The sequence below is a fragment of the Vanellus vanellus genome (assembly GCF_965231255.1).
Source record: "Vanellus vanellus genome assembly, chromosome: 1".
Lineage (NCBI taxonomy): Eukaryota > Metazoa > Chordata > Aves > Charadriiformes > Charadriidae > Vanellus > Vanellus vanellus.
In genome coordinates, this window is record NC_138905.1 from 132,917,990 (window position 1) to 132,935,998 (window position 18,009).

At 43.8% G+C, this 18,009-nt stretch overlaps 2 protein-coding genes across 2 annotated transcripts in view; one reads left to right on the forward strand and one right to left on the reverse strand.

Moving 5' to 3' along the window:
* The window catches only part of ACOT9 (acyl-CoA thioesterase 9), a 334,937-nt gene that overhangs the window by 114,834 nt on the left and 202,094 nt on the right, over positions 1–18,009 (forward strand). The gene's annotated exons all lie outside the window — the stretch shown is intronic.
* Positions 216–9,872, reverse strand: LOC309670312 (organic solute transporter subunit alpha-like; the record flags this gene model as incomplete). Its single annotated transcript, XM_082481192.1, has 8 exons — positions 216–403; positions 887–992; positions 2,199–2,345; positions 3,245–3,356; positions 6,353–6,511; positions 8,065–8,138; positions 8,255–8,406; positions 9,794–9,872. The coding sequence occupies 8 exons, from the start codon at positions 9,870–9,872 to the stop codon at positions 216–218; spliced, it is 1,017 nt and encodes a 338-aa protein (XP_082337318.1).

Sequence of the window (18,009 nt, forward strand, 5' to 3'; positions counted from 1 at the left end):
ACTAAATTGCATGGTAGGAAAAAAGTCACACCATGTGTGTATCACTGGAGAATAAATGGAGTTATCTTTCCACTAACGGTCCTTTCAGTACTACAGCTCACAGGCATTTATGTCAGATGTTGTTCTGACATGGACAGTGGCTATTTGTGCTGCAAGAATATATAAGCTCCTGAAGCTGAGCTTCCAGCTCCTGCAGAATAGGAGCACTGGGGCTTCTAAACCCTTGGCAATCCGTCTTCACTAACTGTGCCGTTCAGGATAATCTTAGGACTCTGCTTGTTGTCCTCAGCTTCTTCAGCCATACACTCTGGAGGCTCTAGATCATCGTATCTTCTCCGATAAACCACCCTTGAGATTAGGGTTATCAGAAACATTTCCATGATGAGGAGCTGCTGGGTCATATCTGCCAAAAAAAAAAAGGGAGGCAAAGAAAAGCCCCCCAAAAGGGGAAATAGCTATGAGACACAAAATGAATACCTGGCTTATTAATTTTGATCTGTGCAAAAGGAACAAACTTTGCCATCCTGTCCCCATAACGGAGTGTCTCACACTCAGCCATGAAATCAGTCACAGAATTACAGTATCGTCCATGAATAAGCATGCAGCAAGTTATGCATCCAAAATGCAAGAGATTTAACAGTATCTATGCATGTTGTTTTCTTGTCCTCTCATTTCGGATTTCAACTCTTCTCATTATCGAGTTTTGCTCTGCAACTATAACAGCTATAAAACTTTTTTTTTTTTTTACGTAAAAGCTGAGTTTTTTCAAAAGCTGCATAATCCCAGGAGATTAGTATTTTGGGAAAACAACAGACACTGCAGTTAGCAACACTGAAGTGACAACCTCTATAAGTAAATGAACAATATCCTTCCCAGAAGAACTTACATGCTCCTCTTGCTGAAGAGGAGAGTGGTGGAGCACAGGGAATAATTCTTTGCATGGCCAAGATGTTGATAATAGCTGCCTGCAAGTGGTTCAGAATGAGGATAAACTGCACCAGAAAGAGAAAACAGATGCCTTAGCTAACAAGAAAAGGTTTACAGTTCACAGAACAATTCTGTTTTCATAATAGACCCTCTTTTGCCTCATTCCTCCTTTCTTGCCCTCCCTCTCCTCCCATCTCCCAGCAGGCTGCCTGCCATTCTGCAGAATTCATCTTTAGGTCAGTATGGTATTGCTCTGAATGCAAGTATTAAATTAAACCTCTGTCTGAAAAGTGTTTCTTCTCAGCCTTTCATTTGGGAGGTGCAATATACACAGACCTCCCAGTTCGTTTTTTAAAAAATACTGAGCTCTGAATAATAGGTAACAATGTTTTAAAAAGGAAGGACTCAAAGAATGTTTTTTCTGCTGTCTCCTCTTTTTGCCACAGCAGGGAGATGTGGTGTTGCCCAAGTTATATGGAACTATCTTCTTTGCCAGAAGGGATGAAGGACTCTTCGCAGCTTGAGTTCAGCAACAATCACTTATGTGTTGTATGACCTGCTATTCACTGAGCTAGGCCTTTGCTGCCTTGGAGATATCAAAGTGTCTCTCTAGCGGCTGGTGTAACTGCCTGAGTATAAACCCTCTCATTAAGAGAGTTTGCCTTCTTAAACCTGGATTCACCCTAATACAGCTTTGCAGGTGTGACTATCCTGTTTATTGCAGTTATAATAGTTTAATTATTTATGAAACAGAGACCTGAGTGCACTAGCCTTTCTACGCATTCTGTTCAAGAAGGATGCATATCCAAGGATTCTGCTGTACTCTCTTCAGGGTGACGTGGAAGAGGGTGGCCCTGTCAGTTCAAACAACAGCCACACACAATGCTCCACATCCTCTCCTAGTTTTTAAAAGCAGACACCAGCATTTTAACATTGTGTTTCAGGATCCTGCATCTGCAAAGGTTCCTTCAAGCCCTGCAGAAGGTGTTGTTTTGATTTCAGTTGCCTAAAGATGAATGGATTTTACCTGGCTGTCTCATCTCCAGCGCTCCTGAGAGACTAGAGGTAAATTGGCTCAAGCTGAAACTGAACAGCAGCCAAAGACAGTGCTTCAAAGCAGCTTTAATCAGGTAAAAATATGCCTCTGCACAGTGCAATTAAAGGGGGGGGGGAACAATACTATAACTTTTCAACAAAGGACCAAGAACCAGAAAGACGGTGTTATATCAACAGGTAAGAACTTTCTTTATCAGAAATATTAAACTTCTCACCTGATAAAGAGCAAACTTAGGGATGATCTTCTTACAGGCAAGGAGAGTCCTAACTTGTTGAAACATGATTGCAACTGGCCACAGAGCAAGAATGGTGAGGACACCAACGAAGCAGCTAATCCATATTGCAGCTCCTTTGGGAGATAACTGAGAAGTGAATCAAACAAGTGTACCTATAAAACTTTACAGTGCATTTTACTATTTCCAGGAAGAGGTTGCAAACTGGATGATGCAGACATTAAAATGCTTGTTTCTATCCCCCTGCAAGCTGATGGTAGCAGCAGTTGCTGGGGTTTGCATGGGGAAACTGGACAATACCAGCTGGAGGGTTAGCATAGTGCCCTCACCCAGCGGGCATGGACATGTAAATCTATTCAGCCTGGGAAGGCAGCAAGTGACACAACCCCACAACCTGACCCCAGCAGCACCTGGGAACGCTCAACAGCTCATGAGAGCACATTCAGCATGACATCTCAGAGAGGCCCTTTATTTTATACCATGAAACAACAACAAAATTATTCATTTTAATCTGAGTTATCCAAGATGTGCAAAATTATTAGCAGATACAGACTTCTCCATCATCTTGCAGCTCAGATGGTACAAAGCAGAAGTACAGTACTATCTTTTCTACTTTGCACAGATAAAAAAATCATCATGATTTGCAGAAAAACACAGGATTAGGCTTCCGGTTTACATGCCAGTACATACACTTGTTTTTTAAGGCTGTAGCTTATAAAACACAGGGCAGGTACATCCCACAGGGCAACCTGCAGTCCCACTATCCTAACCATATAAGCTGGGAAACATACTGGAGCATAATCTGATGCTTAACCCACCCCACTGCCTGGTTTCTTTCCCAAGGAAGCCAGGAAATGGAGAGTCTAAGGCAGAAATTATATGCTTCAGGGTCTCAAAAGAATACACTAAGGACTCACTTGGAAGCAGTCCCTGATTTCACAGTTTAGTTGTAGGCTAAGATACTAAGATACATCAATCCTAAAACGTAAGGATTTGGTGGACCATCTCTGATTATAATATTTACTTACATTGTAAGGGGTGTAATTGCCATTAGTCCAAAGCACTATTGATAAAAACATGAGCACGGGTCGAAAGAAAGTAAACTGAAAGGTGCCCAGCTTCATCAAAAAGAGGGTTTGCCTGGCCAGAAAGAAAAAAAAAAATCACATAGGCCAAAATCTTATTAGCAACCTTGATAACATTTTTCTGATAGTCAACTGCAAAATTTTCCCACTCCTGTAGCATGCAGCCAAAATCTGGTGAGGAACAGCTTCAAGATTAGAAAATCTTTTCAAGAATTACCCAGTGTTTATTTAATAAAGCGTCTACAAAAATAGTACTTTTCCTGTTCTGCTGCAATTACATACTAACCAAAGCTGGGCAAAATGTGATGTCTTTCTCTGCTCTGAAGCTAACCAGAGAGCCAGTAACAGCATAACCAGTTTCTGAGCAATAATGCCACTTGCTCTTGCCTTGCTGCCTTACTATTTCAGTTTTGTGATGAAATTAGGAAATGTAGTCTTCTTCCTCAGACACTTCCTAGTCCTGTGGTAGATCAAGAAAGGGAATCATACAGACCTAGGTGAAAGGACTGGTAGTTTTTCAGTGCATCATGAATACTAGCATGTAAGCATCTGGTTTTGCTCCTCTGTGCTCTTAACAGGAGAAAGGAACTATCTTTCACTCAGCAAACTGCACAGGGCCAGCAGGACATCTTAGGATTTCCTTACTTCTGGCATATAAAATGGGTCCAGAACACACCCCGTACACAGTAACCTGGCCAGCCAGCATTAGAGGTCACCAGAAAAGGAGAAGATCCACTTCCTAACAGAAGACATGAAAGCTCACTGAAACTGAACTCTCCTTCAGTCTTCACAGGACAAGCTGTGGCTGCTACAGCTGGCTCATGTTTTAGTCTGTCACTCTGTATTTCCCGTACTGTTAAAGTTGTCTTCGCTGTAGCTCCCTGGGCCCTTGAGACTGCCACCAGAGATGCCTCAGCAGACAACAGGCTGCCATTTAATAGATTATAGGATATAGCCATGAACCAGCTATTACAGGAATTGCTCAGTTAATATAGCTAATAACCACAGGGTTATGAACAGCCCAAAGCACAAACACATGTGGAAGGGCCCACAACTGGCCAGCCATTTAGTGCATGTGCCTTTGCAAAGATTTCTTATTCCCAAAGAGCTTTAAAGAATAATATGAAAAACTGTAGTCACTGTAGTCACTGCAATGCCAGGAGTTGTCTTCCTTGTTGACGCAGGTCTTTCTCAACCATCGCATATCTTCTGCCACATCTCTCCCCACTGTATTGTTCCTTTGCCTCATCTGCCTACTGTACCTCCCAGGACTGCTCGATGGTATACGGCTTTTTAAAAGAATAAAACCCTCTCTTGGAGTAGCTCCCTGTTTCCCCAGAAGATACCTACGGGAGGAATATAAGACTGACCTTTTTCTGGTATAGCTTGCCCATATTTTAAAAAAAATTGTACCCTGTAATGGGAAAAGGCTAGAGTCAGAAGCAGAGAGCGCAGATGGGTTTCACAGTGCTACAGATGTCGGAGCCCTAAGCCCTCTGCAGAGCAAAAGGCCTTTTTTTTTAAACAGACAGTTGTCCTTCCTCCCAGCAGTAGTAGGCACTATCTAGGTCCTGAAAGGAGTTAATATTAGCTAATATCATCCTGGGTAAGCTGTCACTGGACTGATCAACAGGAGGGCAGAGTAGAGGATCCTCTCTCAGGCTCCCAGCTACCACAACCTATACAGAGGGTGACACACGGAATGAAAAACAAATATACTGGCAATACATTAGATCTATAGCATAGGTCTGTTCCATGGCATTTCTTCAGCTCTGACTGCTGAAATGAACCTGAACCAATGTCCATGACAATTAGTAAGAGTCATTTGGATACATATCAGTAATTGCTGATTTTACGTCATGGTAATACATCCCTCTTTGGAGGTATATTTTTCAGTTGGTTTACTACCTATTCTTCTCGGTGCACCCTCCATATAAATAATTACTGTTATTCCATTAAAATAAAATGATGGAAATAAGAGTTTAGATTCTAATACCAAATTCTTAAGGAAGAATTATTACAATAAAAAAATAAGAATTATTGCAAAAGCACCACAAACCACTATGCTGTGTTCTGTTTGTGGCTTTCTTTTAGCCAGACCATAAAGTCCCTAAGGTCCCTCTGACACTAATGACCAGGCCCTCATAGAAAAGTCTCTGTCTTGCACATTCAGTCCTTCAGCTTTTGCTTTTAATAAGAGAAACATTCTCATAATCTGTGCCAGAATGAAAGCCCTGGGAAATGTATGAGGCTTCCAGGCTATGGAGCCATGTGTAAATGACAGGGTGACACTAGCCAGAGGAGGAGCCCCACCAGGCTCAAAGGAGGCAGGGTTTGTGTTACAGTATATTGGCTTCAGTTGGTGCAGCTCCCCATCCTCACCCCAATTCTCAAAGGTGCATTAATACTAAGTTTAGTAGAAGAAAATATTTGCTTTTGCCTCACCAGCCAATGACATTTTGTTGAGATCAAGGCTCTCTAGGAACTACATCTATTTTTTGTTCAAAAATTATTTTAATCTGAAGTAGTTTTAAAGTCAAAATCAGAATGAAACATTTCAATTTCATCAAAGTAAGAGAAATTTTCTTTCAAGACAGCCTCAATTTGACAATTCTGCTTGTGAAAAAGACTCGATTTGGAGACATTTGTTCCCTTCTGGAATGAAAAGAAACTGCAATCTCAATTTTTAGGTTTTCTAGAGTACAAATTCCTCCTCCCACACACCACTGCTTAGTACAGAAATGTTTTTTGGAAAAGAATGGGATTAGTTGGGAAGATACCGCAGTGCTCAACATTACTATGAGTGGGAACACTGCACAGGGTTAAACTGAGAGAGGTCATACTCTCGACTCTCACACAAAATTCTGCATTATAAAAATTAAGTAAATTAGTGGTGGTGTACAGCCCCAAAGTGATGGCACTGTTTAAAAGAGACAGCTTGAGACTGACTTTCGGGAAGCAGGGAGGCCCTTTGCTGTAAGCCTGGCCTTGCCAAGTTGGCTGAATTCCAGCAGCCGTTTTCCAGCTGGGAAATCTTAAAGGGCAACTCACCGAGTGATGCGCACATGAGGGAGACAAAGGCAGCAGCAGCAGCAGGGACCGGTGCTGATCTTGAAGCGACCGTTTTCAAACCTCCTGAGGAACAGCTTTTGACCTCCGCACTCTTTAATCATCATCAGCAGGAACTTGTGGATAACTATGGCAAAAAATCTAGGAGAGGAAGAAAATGCAAACTTGAACGTGCCTGTGTGTCTCATGTGCCTGTGCAGGCCAGTGCCGCCTTCTGTCCAGGGTTTTAACAGTTTGTTCTTTGCAATCAACAGAAATTCTAGCACTAGCTGTGAAAAACCTTCAGCTTTCCATCACCTTGGAGGACCAGAACTGCCCTAACCTCACCAAATGAGGAATAAATTGAGGCACAGATTAGCTGTGGGACTTCCCAAAGCCTCACTGGTGGCTAGTGGCAGAGTCGCTATTAAAGCACAGGCTTTTCTGGCCCAAGTCATTATGGCCATATTTTTTCTTTCAGTTTATCTAGTCCTGACTGGCCAAACTTTTCAGAACAAGTCCAATTCCTGTTCTCAAAAGAAAACCCAAACAATCAACTAACAACAATAAATCATATATACATAGTTATTGTTTTATGTGCTGGCCCAGTCAGGGTGTGGTTCCTCTGCAGCCAAAGCTGATCCAAGCACTGACTGCCACCCCACCTCCCCCTCCTTCACCAGCTGCACTTTCTCAACCCTTCCCAGGTACTACAGGTTATGCAACCACCCTTTCCTCCCTGTTCCAAATTGATTTAGGGAACTGATTCACTGAAATCCAACCTCACCAAATAAAAGAGGCCCTCTTCAGCTGCACTGCCTCCTTGAAGGAGCTTGCTGTGCAGATTGAGACTCAGTGGTGGTGGATGCAAGTGAGGGGACAGGAACCTGCAGCTTGGGCAGGGGAGATGAGGGGATTCAGACAGGCTTAGAGTGCCATAGGACTGGATCCTTAGAAGTTTCTGGCAATCTACATTACCTGCATGAATCCTGCACGCTCACAGTGTTCCCTGCTACTGTGTTTTCCCTCCTTTTTTACTCTACTCTCTTAGTACATGCAATGTGACAAGGGGTGAGGCTATTCACGAGAGTCTGTGATACTGTCCTGCAGTGGGTTCCAAAATCATCCCAAAATCAACTGCAGAGTGCCCAAAACCGTGGCATCCCCCAACCTGGCTCTGCCTACCAGGGCTGTGCCATCATCTCCAGAAAATAAGGACCACATTTCTCTCTTCTTCTCTGTGCGTGTCAGAGCTGTCACGCTCATATGGAAAGTGCTTTTATCAGGACAACTGCAGAACATTTTTACATTGATATACTCATTGGAGGTTCACTTGCCACCATTAATAATAGATCTCTACAGCTCATCGTTAGTAAAAGCGCAGAGAAGTCACAGGTCAGAGTCTCACTCCACATGACACGCAGAGAGAGGAAAGAAGGAGTACCGCTTCAAAGCAACTGTCAATCCAAGGGATCAATTACATGCGAGTCACAGATCTTTCATACTGAGGTTCCCGCACTAGGGGACTGTAGCACTGGGAACTGCTTCAGCATTTTCCACCTCCCAGAAAAGAGCTGCCAAGAGATTTCAACTCAAACCAAAAATTACTAAATTGTTAAATTTACAAAATGACTGTGTTTACCAAGAGCAGCAGACGTTTAAAGGGAAGAAATTCAGGGTTTGGGGCAATGTCTAGAAACAAGCAGAATACTCACACTGCTGCTGTGAAATCTGTAAACATTGTTGAGCGAGGAATCCACATGCCAATGCATGAAGTAGTAGCGATCACCTACAGAGAAAGGAAGGAGGGTTGTACGAAGGGTAGAGATAAAGAAGGTTCATGTGGATTTCCAGAGAAACCACATTTTCAACATTCAATTTTATCTCTTTTCCATGATAACCTACTGGAGCTGCAGCATTAATCCAAATTATGATTGATCTTTTGGAGGAAGGGATTTTCCTGTAGATGTAGACTGCTTCCTCTATAAACACCAGATTGGCAATTAGCGTCATCAGAGTCAAGATTGCAAAGAGAAATCTCCCTGGTAGGTCAAGGCCTGCAGAGAGAGAGAAGAAAACAGAAAGGTCTGACTTATTTCATAAGCATTCCAAACATTTCATGTAAAGACACCACTTCTGAGGGGCTTCTTAGCCCTATTTCTGCAAAGACTTGCACTCATCCTTAGCTGTATTGACTCCACAGGATGATTCAAATACATCAACTTAAGTTCATAACTAAATCTTTCCAGGATCCACAGGCAGCATATGGGAATAGTATGCCTCCATGTTCTCAAAGCATTATGCAGAAGTCCCCTTCAGAAAGGTGGAGTTCCAGGACAAATGTCCTTAGATTAATGTAAATAAGTAACAGAATATAAATAAATATATAATATGAATAAATACAGTAAATACATATTCTGGGAACTTTTCCAGGCAGACTACAAGCAAAAATGTATTTACTGCTTCCAGTGTATGTTCATAGGCGTGTTTGTGCACAACTTCCTTAGGCATGCGAACTTTTTAGAGGCTCAGTGGAAGTTTGTGGGGCATGTGAACAATGTAAGGATAAGCCCCTGACATATCTAGCCTTAGATAAAACTTGATGCTTTCACCAAATTCTTTTTTACTTCTCCCTTGACACTGGGTTTGTGTATCAACATTTACCCATGCCTGATGCTTTTATGTCGCCCTTGACACTGGGTATGGATACACCAACTTTTACCCATGATTGATGGTTGAGGTGAATTTTCTCCCAAGAAACATGCTTCCAGGGACAGAAGAAAGCACTGCAGTGGAGTCGTGCTTAATTTAGGATAAGTTCACGGTCATCACTGGTACTAACTCCTGCTGCGGCCGTAGCCTATCTAAAAACATCCATACCAAGCAGTGCCCGCAAAGGTAAGCCTCTGCCCCGGCCTCTTTAACGTAACCTGCTTCAAACACCACCACCACCCCCCGCCAGCACTTCCAGACTTGGCTGCAGGTGGACATCTCCACACCGACAGACCTCACCGCGGGGCAGCCCCAGACCAGAGGCAGGTCTGCGGGCTGGTTCCGTGCTCGGTTCGGGCAGGTACCGGCAGGCCCCGGCGCTGCCGGCCGACCCCCCTTCCCCTCGCTCCCCACCCTGTTCCCTCACACCCTACCCGCAGCTCTGGGCTTCGGGGGGGGGGGGGGGGTGGTGGCCGTGTTGTCCTCTCTCTTTTCCCCGAAGGCAAAGGCAGCTCGCCTCCCTCCTTGTCAGGCGGAGGTCCGGCCGGGACGGGCGGCCTCCTACCTCCGCCCGGGGGATTTCCTCGCCGCGGAAAAACGGCGGTGGGGCAGAGGCGGCCACCGCGGCTGGGTGCTGGGGGCGGCGCGCGGCCGGGCAGCGGGGCCGTTAACGGTTGGCCGGCAGCCGTTGTAACAGTCTCCCTCCCGCCTTTCCCTCTCTCCGGCTCTTACTCTGGAGATGCTCCTCCGAGTAGGGCGGCTCGCTGGCGCCGCAGGACGGGTGGAAGGTCCCGTTGGCTTCGCCCTCCATGGCGGCGCGGCCGCCGGCCCCCGCCGAGGTGCCCTGGCAGCGCCGAGGGGACGGAGGACGGAGGACGGGGGACGGACGGCGGCGGCGGTCGGTGGCCGCTCGCTCGTCCCTGAGGAGCGCGGGAGCTGCGATGCGCAGCCCGGCTGCTCGGGGCCGCCGAGGAGCGGTTAATGATTAGCCCGGCGGCCGGGGCCGGGCGGGCGGCCCGGAGGGCCCGGCCTCCGCGCTGCCTCCTGGCGCCCAGCGGCCCCGGGGCACCGGCAGGGTGGGCAGTGCCGAGGCCGGGGTGGGGGACAACGCGCCCAACCTCGCTCCCCGCGCTGCATCGGCGAGGAGACCTGTCCCGGCTGTTCCCGGCATCTCTGCTCGGTCTCCGTGGAAGGGCTCTTGCAGAAACAAGCGAGTTCTCGTCCCCGGCCCCTTCCTTCGCAGGCCCAGGGTGTCGGGGCAGCTGGAGCCGGGTCTCACACAAGCGCGCAGGCCGCCGGCCAAGGACGGATGGGGCGTCAGCCGAGGAGCGGGCTGGATTTCCCGGTGCCAGGTCTGCCTTCACGCCGGCCCGTCAGAGCAGCCCTGTGGAGGCAGAGAGTTGCTTGGTCAATGTAGCAGACATTCAGAGGACTTTCCATGGCACCTGTCACTGAAGACTTCTTGCTAATCTTGGCTGCAATGAGTTGAGAAACCGCACCATCTTCTGCACTGGCTGAAGGAGAGCACGTTGAGGGTAGGAATACACTGAGGGATTCTCCACTTTCCCACATGGTTCACCTGCCGGAAGGATCCTTTCTGGAGCCTGAGCTTTTTCAGGCTGTTTCCAGGAAAAGCGAATGAGTGATGAAATGATGGCGTTTGGTGACCCACTGAGTTGCTCTGGGTAGTTAGACTGAAAGCTGGCTGCAAGAAGCAGCAGAGGAATGGTTACAGCACCGGGTGACAAAGCAGCAGGTGACACGCTGTATTAATAAACCCAAAGTAGTGTTCAGGGAGGGAGAGGACAGCCCTAACTACAATGCAATGATGAGCTATTGCCACTCATTAAAAAGATCTTGGGACCACAGTGGATAGTCCTCAGAAACGACAGCTGAGGAGGGAGCATGGGAGAAAATGCAAAGGAATGCCAGCAATTAGTGGATACAGGAGGAAAGACACAATCCAGCTAAAATACATATGGAGGCCTCCCTTCATCAAGGTGGTATTTGAGGAACTTGAACAAATTGAGGGGAGGTGGGAATTTAGGGATTGTGGAACATTTGTAGGCACCATGGGCCCTTGTGGTAAAACCTGCCATCGTGCAGTTTTCACGGGATTCCCAAAGGTTTTATGGGAAGGACAGGCTAGACACTGAAATGCTGCAAGCAGGAACACAAGGATGCAGAGAACTGAACTGCTCAGTGGCTAACACCAGCAGGTACTCGGTTGAGGAAAGGCAGATCCCTTCCAGCGCAGCAGGGTTTGGGAGCAAGGCAGATGAGGCTACTGACAGCCTGGTCTGTTAACTGTCAGGAGGGCTTGGTTGCAGACCAAAGCCATTTATTCTGAGTCCTCATCGGCATTGCTGTCATTGTTTTCACCGCATTGAAAGGTGAAGAGGAGAGCTTTACAGTTTTCACCGAGGGGGATGCAGCAGTAACTGGCTGTTAGAATGTGATATCTGCCCAGTCTTCACAGGCTGCCCAGAGCATCCTGCATCCAGCACATCTGCTGCCCAGCTGTAGAAAGATACAGGCAAAATCCTTGAAACATTGTTCCAGCTCATTTTCTATTTGGAAGTCCTTTTACTCATCCTGAAGAAACAGTTGCTAGTAGAGGGGGAAATAGCCTTAATTCATCATGCATTTTCTACCCAGTTTGCTTGTTTTTTTATCAAACCATTTGAAGGTGATCATATATCCAAAATGTGACCAAAAGCTCAAGTTAGGATTTGCTGAGATGGAAAGATGGCCCAAGGCCTTTGAAAGTTCTTCCTGAGCAGGGACAACAGGATTCCCATCTGCTGCTATGTTGGTTGCCAGTTCTTTGTATTCCCTGAAAGCTAAAAATAAAAATCCCTTTCCTGTGAATCCCTTTTTTGAGGCAGGCAGGTTTGTCAATGCTTTTTTTTTTTTTTTAAAGAAATTCACACGTTAAGTATAGGAGTGACAAAACTCATGGCTATTTTACTGTATTTAAAAGAAACCTGGAGTCTGCTTTGACTTAAGAATTCCTTGAAGAATCCAAGTAGTGACAATTTTGGATGTGACAATCATATTTTAGTCATTCAGCAATACCAGTTTGCAGCAAGTACTGCAGCATACACTGGACATGGCGTTAGAGAATTTCCTGTCTCAAACCTAAAGAAAATTAACAGATTGAAGTTTAGAGGTTAATTATGATTAATTTTTAACTGCTGTTGTAGAGATCCATCCTAGTCTCTTCTATTGGAGTCTCTTGCGTGGAACAGAGTCTAAAAATAAAACCACACATCTACTGCAATGCCTTTTTGTTAGAAACACCAAAAGCAATACAGAATGGGTCAAGCATTAGATCTACTTCCTTAAAAGCTGCCGTACATCTGGGGTGAGCGTGCATCACCTCTTCCTCACATTCTAGGCTATTACTTGGCAACGATATTTGCCTGACAGTCCTTAAATTTAATAAATCAAACTGAAGAACATGCCATGACCCCTCAACTATCACAGCTGGAGGTCTGCTGCTCTGTGCACACTTTCTTAGCCCAGGCTCTTCAGGAGTGCCCGCTCCACGCTGTCTTCTAAGCCAAATGCTGGATCTCTGCACCAACAACAAACCCTTTAAATCCCTAGGAGCCTAAGTACATTTTCCTCCCAGCTTTGCTATTCCAATTTTTGGTTTAACCTTTTAGTTTAACACATGATATTTGCCACAAAAAAACACCTTCAGCGGTAGAAAAGTATTTCTAAATGGATGACCTATCCATTTAGATGCATCAAGAGATATTCACAGTTCCTCAGAATAAAAACCACCTGTGAACGCAGTTCCCTGCCTCTGTTTACCAGGGACTTTCAATTACTTTGTGCTTCAGCCCGATTCCAGACATTGTACTGCTCAGATTTTTTTCTTCTCAAGGAACATGCCCCTTTGCTTCTATCAGTGTGCTCTTCTTGTAAAGAGCATGACAGATGTTTATCTTTCTTCCAGTTTTATGATGACTTTCATTTTCACCTGCCTCACTGCAGGAATAACTGGATCCTCTCAGCTTCATTGAACACGATGCCTGTTGTGATCGTTGCCCCCAGAGCATGCGGTCCGGAGGAGCTGATGCCATCTGTGGTTTCTCCCTGAAGGAAGCATACTGCCCTTCAGAAGGTGACGCAGCCCCTCTATCCCATATTGATGGGCCAAGCCTATAGACGGGAATCCTGATGTCAGCCCTGGCTCAGAAACTGAGCAGCAGGAGATCCTGCAGCTTGTCTCACAGGACAAACTCTAAGCTCCATCGCATAGGATATATAGGATAGGCTAACGTATTTTGTACTCCTTTGTAGGGAAGTCTAGCAGACATCATGATCTCTGCAGATGAGAAATACAGTCAAAGACCTTTCCTGGGGGGCAAATTATATTCAGCTGAGTTTAAGCTAACAAGAAAAGTTTGTATTAGAAAAATAAATCAACAATTTTCCGTGCCCTAGGACTAGATTTCTCACAAGTTTGGATACCCAACCAGCTAAGAAAAATCAACCAAATTTGTCGGGCTTCCAAAGGCATGTACAGGTTTTATAATGAAATTAAATCCTGTTTCTCAGCTGTAACAGCATATTATACAGTTGACCTTACATGCATCTTGGCCTTTTCCACTATAATGCCATTGACTTCTCACCTATTGCCAGTAGTAAACTACCCGTTTCAGAAAAAGTGGCTCATTAATGTAAGAGAAGGAACACCTATATCACTGTTAAATAAATTAATAATGGGATTTGGACCCTAGCAGCAACTGTAAAAATAAAGGAATACAGTGAGTACAATGAAATAAATTAGGATAACAAAACTAAATTGTAATTTTCATGCCTATTCAGATGGACAAATTTCTACATTAAAAAGAATATCAGATGTGCCAGAAGTTTTACATCTGTGCTGCTAAAAGGAAAGCTTAGACAAAGACTCTTATCAGTAGAGAAGCAATAAAAGAGGAAAGAGGGAGTCTTTCATTAAATCTGAAGATAACAAGTTTGATTTTATCTCACTTCCAAAGTAGCAAATCATTTTCTGGCAGTCAATATAGGGGAGAAATTTAAAGAGGCAGAATCAAACTATTATTTTTGTAATATATTGTTACACTTTCATCCAGATACTCATAATTATTTGCCTTGTCTTAGCTTTTTAAAGTAATTTATGAGCAATTGAATGTGGCAGTAGAACAACAGAAAGGAAATTCACAGTACTTCATAGTAGAACAAAGAGCTGAAAGAACCTTATAAAATTAGGACCCTAAATTGGTGGTAAGGGGGGCAGCCAACAATCAGCATCCTGAGGGAGAATAGAGGCAGGTAGTGCATTTTCTCTGCCATTGCTGTGATAAAGTACATATATTTGATTGCAGAGCTTTTCAGCAATGGGAGAAGTTTTTCCCCAAAGGAGTGTTGATGAGCAGTAAGACAAATATGTCTAAAGGACCAAGTAAGTGCCACTTTGTGAGCATCTCATATGTGTCCAAGGGCACTGATGGGCAAAGACAAACCTCACCGATCTTCAGCATCAAAAAGAATAGATTAGGATAAAGACGTTCTTTACCTAGGGTGAATTTTGGTATGGTAAATTTTTCCTTCCTAGTCTTGACTTACAATCCCCAACTTCTAGAGGAGTCAAGAATTTTGAGAAGTTTTTGTGTCAAAAATGCCAGTTCATCTGAACTGAAGCTTCTGATAAGAGGGGTGATTTTTAAAAGATTTATTGACTAGACACTATTTTTTAACGTCGGTTATGTGGAAAATATTTCAATTTGACATTTCCTACGTGAACTGTTTTGCATCTGCTGTTCATAACAAATTTTGAAATCTGAAACATTTTGAAACTCATTAAAACAAAAAATAAAAGTGATGGAAATCAAAATGCAATGTTTCAAAATGAGGAAATTTCACACAAATTTATTTATTTCTTTTTTGTTTATAGAAGTTTCTGCTTTTCAGCTTAATTCAGGACTGCAGATGTTAACAAAAGCTAAGGACCTCTTCATGAAATAGGATAAACAAAAGCTGAGGACCTCTTTATGGAATAGGGTATGTAGAGTCAAGATGACTATGCTTGAGATTATGTTTTACAGCTGTTTCCTGGAGGGGAAAGCAGGGGTGTCTTTAGAAGTTACTGAGGTTATTCTGACTGGAAGACGGCATCTCGGGTACACTGCTGTTAATGACTAAGTTTGCTTTTTCCACAACAGTCGGGTGCTGGGCAAGATGGATCATGCATTTCTTCCCACAGGTCATAACATGACAAAAATGTTTTTTGCTCCTTCTGTATTGCTGTTACTGGGAAGGGGAAAAAAAACCCAACGAAAACCAAAAACCAAACCAAAACCAGAACATGCACACACAACAGTAAAACTGTAATATAAAAATAAAATAAAAAAAACCCAAACCAGAACACCCTCCAAAACTCGAGATATGTTGGTTTGTGTAGCAAGCAGACCATGTACTTGCAAGCAAGGCAAAAAGAGCATACATGTATGAATGCATAATGTTGTCAGCACAGGTTTTAGTCACCATAGCAGTGAGACTGCCTGTTCCACTAGCCTGAGCACAGGCAAAAGCCTGGACTGTCTACCTACTGCCTGAAACCGTGCTTTTTACCTTTTATAAACACAACTTATGAAATTCTGAAGCTCAGCTTGCAAGTAATGTTACAAATAAAGGCTGGGAAGCTAAGGTTGTGTGTTTGTATTATCTGTATCTTCTTTCTCCAAAATGAACCTTATTTCTGTCTGGACATGCACTCCTAAGGTGTTTTTTTTTCTGTACGTAATTAATAGAAATTAGATTAAGAAAGTTACAGTCAGAAAAAAAGAAAAAGTTATTTTCAGTTTGATGTTATTTGAAAGCTACCTCAGTTCTACAGCTGTTCCTACAAGCATGGGAAATTCATGGTTTAAAAAACATATTGCAAACCCATAGGCAACGTCCAAGTTTGCACTGAGCTGTGAAGGTGAAAGAAGAGCACAACCACCCTTCAAAGGCCATTCAATTACAAATTTTTGTCCTGCAGTTCATACACAAACTGAGCCAACATGAGCAGTGGAAGAGATTTTGGTAGAGAAGCAAGACTGTCTAGAGCACAGTTTGACTGCAAAGGAAAAGCAAAACCGTTCAAATAAACATTAGGCACGTGTTTGTAATAGCCAAAAAATAAACTGTCTGCAGATGACAACTGGAAGTTAGGCTTCAGGCAAATACCAAAACTGGACAGGAATAGCTGGATAATCTGAAATGTTATGAAATAATAGACAGGTCACAGTAAACCAGGAAAAAAAAAAAAACAAACTATGAAACTATTAGCAAGAGTGAGAGACTGTGTGGCTGTCTCTAGCACAACTCTTTTCCTTTGCGCAAACGGTGTCTGCGCCTCTGATCCCTGTGTGTGGGACAAATACACTCCAGACATAAAACTGCTAAGCCAGAGGCAGCTCTTCTCTTGAGGCTGGGGGGTGCCCTCCAGGACTTATGAACCTTGCTAAAATGTTTGTGGTTCTGCAAAACAGAAAAAATACCCAAAATGCTGCTTTGCAAAAGACCCTGTAGCTTTCTGGTATGCAGTGCTGGACATTTTTACATGCAGTCGTGGACATTTTTGACGACTTGTTGCAACCTGGATGGGGTTTCAACTTAGGGAGTTGGTGTGCTTGGTGTGCCTGCACAGTTGCCCGGGGGGGAGTTCACTGACTCTCCCCCAGCTCACAGAGATGGGTAAGAGGCAGCTCAGGCTGCCAGAGGAAAGGAGGGTGTCAGAGCAACAAAGTCCTTCCCAAGGGGAATGCTAAATATTCACATTGTGTTAGTATTGCCATGTTAATGAACAAGGAATAACCTGTACCGTTCTTGTGTTTTATGTTCAATGTTTTGTTTCCTCTCTATCTGCATTTGGACAGAAATAGGGGTCTTGTGCATACAATGAAGGGGAGAAGGAGACTCACAGCAGCTGTTGTGTGTTTTTAGTTTTGGCAAGGATTTCTTTCATCCTATTGTAGAAGTCAAGCAACCTGTCCGAGTTTCAGCTTTTCTGTCTGTGTGATGGCAAAACTGCACTTATCTGCAGAGCAGAGCAGTGGAAGGGTCCCTCTGGTGATGGCTGCAAAAGGATTAGAAACATAAAAATGTTTCTCCATCACCATACAAGTAGACAAGTTCTTGTAGACTATTCTTTTGATACTTTTCATGTTTGAAAATGTATCATCTTTAAATGATTCTTTTAAAAAGTAGTTGCCGAATTCAAATGTTTAACTATGCTGGGCAGAACTGTTATGATTTATTCCAAAGTGTAGAGTTAAAGGCCTCATTTGCAGAGGGAGAGAGACACTGAATAATTGTATTAGCTGGTATTTGTATTAGCCAAAAGGTGGGTTCAGATCAGCTTACTCCTTGAACATAATGTACCACAAATGACTATAAATATTCACATCCTATCAGCAGCTGTCACATCATCTTAGCAGCTGTCAGGGGGCACAGCCAGAAATCTGTGATTGCCACAAGAGCAAAACGGAGTCTGAAGGAATACAAAAAGTCATCACCAAATAATTGAAAGAATAGATTCATACCAGCCTCAAAAAGTAAACAAACAGCATCACTGTAGCGAGCGTATATTTATATTTTGCAGTTTCCTTTTCTGTGTTCTTCTGCCTTCTCAAACCTTTGAATGGAATCTCATAGCAATGATTTCATTTCTGATGATTTAAACAAATACGCTACAAAAATGCTGCCTTCTCCTAATGCAGCTCTGCCTAAGCAACACTGACATACCCCTGACAGCGTTAACTCTGGTGATCCATTGATATGGAGATTACACATTAAGCAAATTTGCAAAGACCTGCCAGAAATGAAAAGCAATTCGAAGTGGAATAGGTGTAATGAGTATTGTCATCTACAATGTATGCATCTGGGTTTTATCTCAATGCAGTTTTCCTCCACTCCTCTCA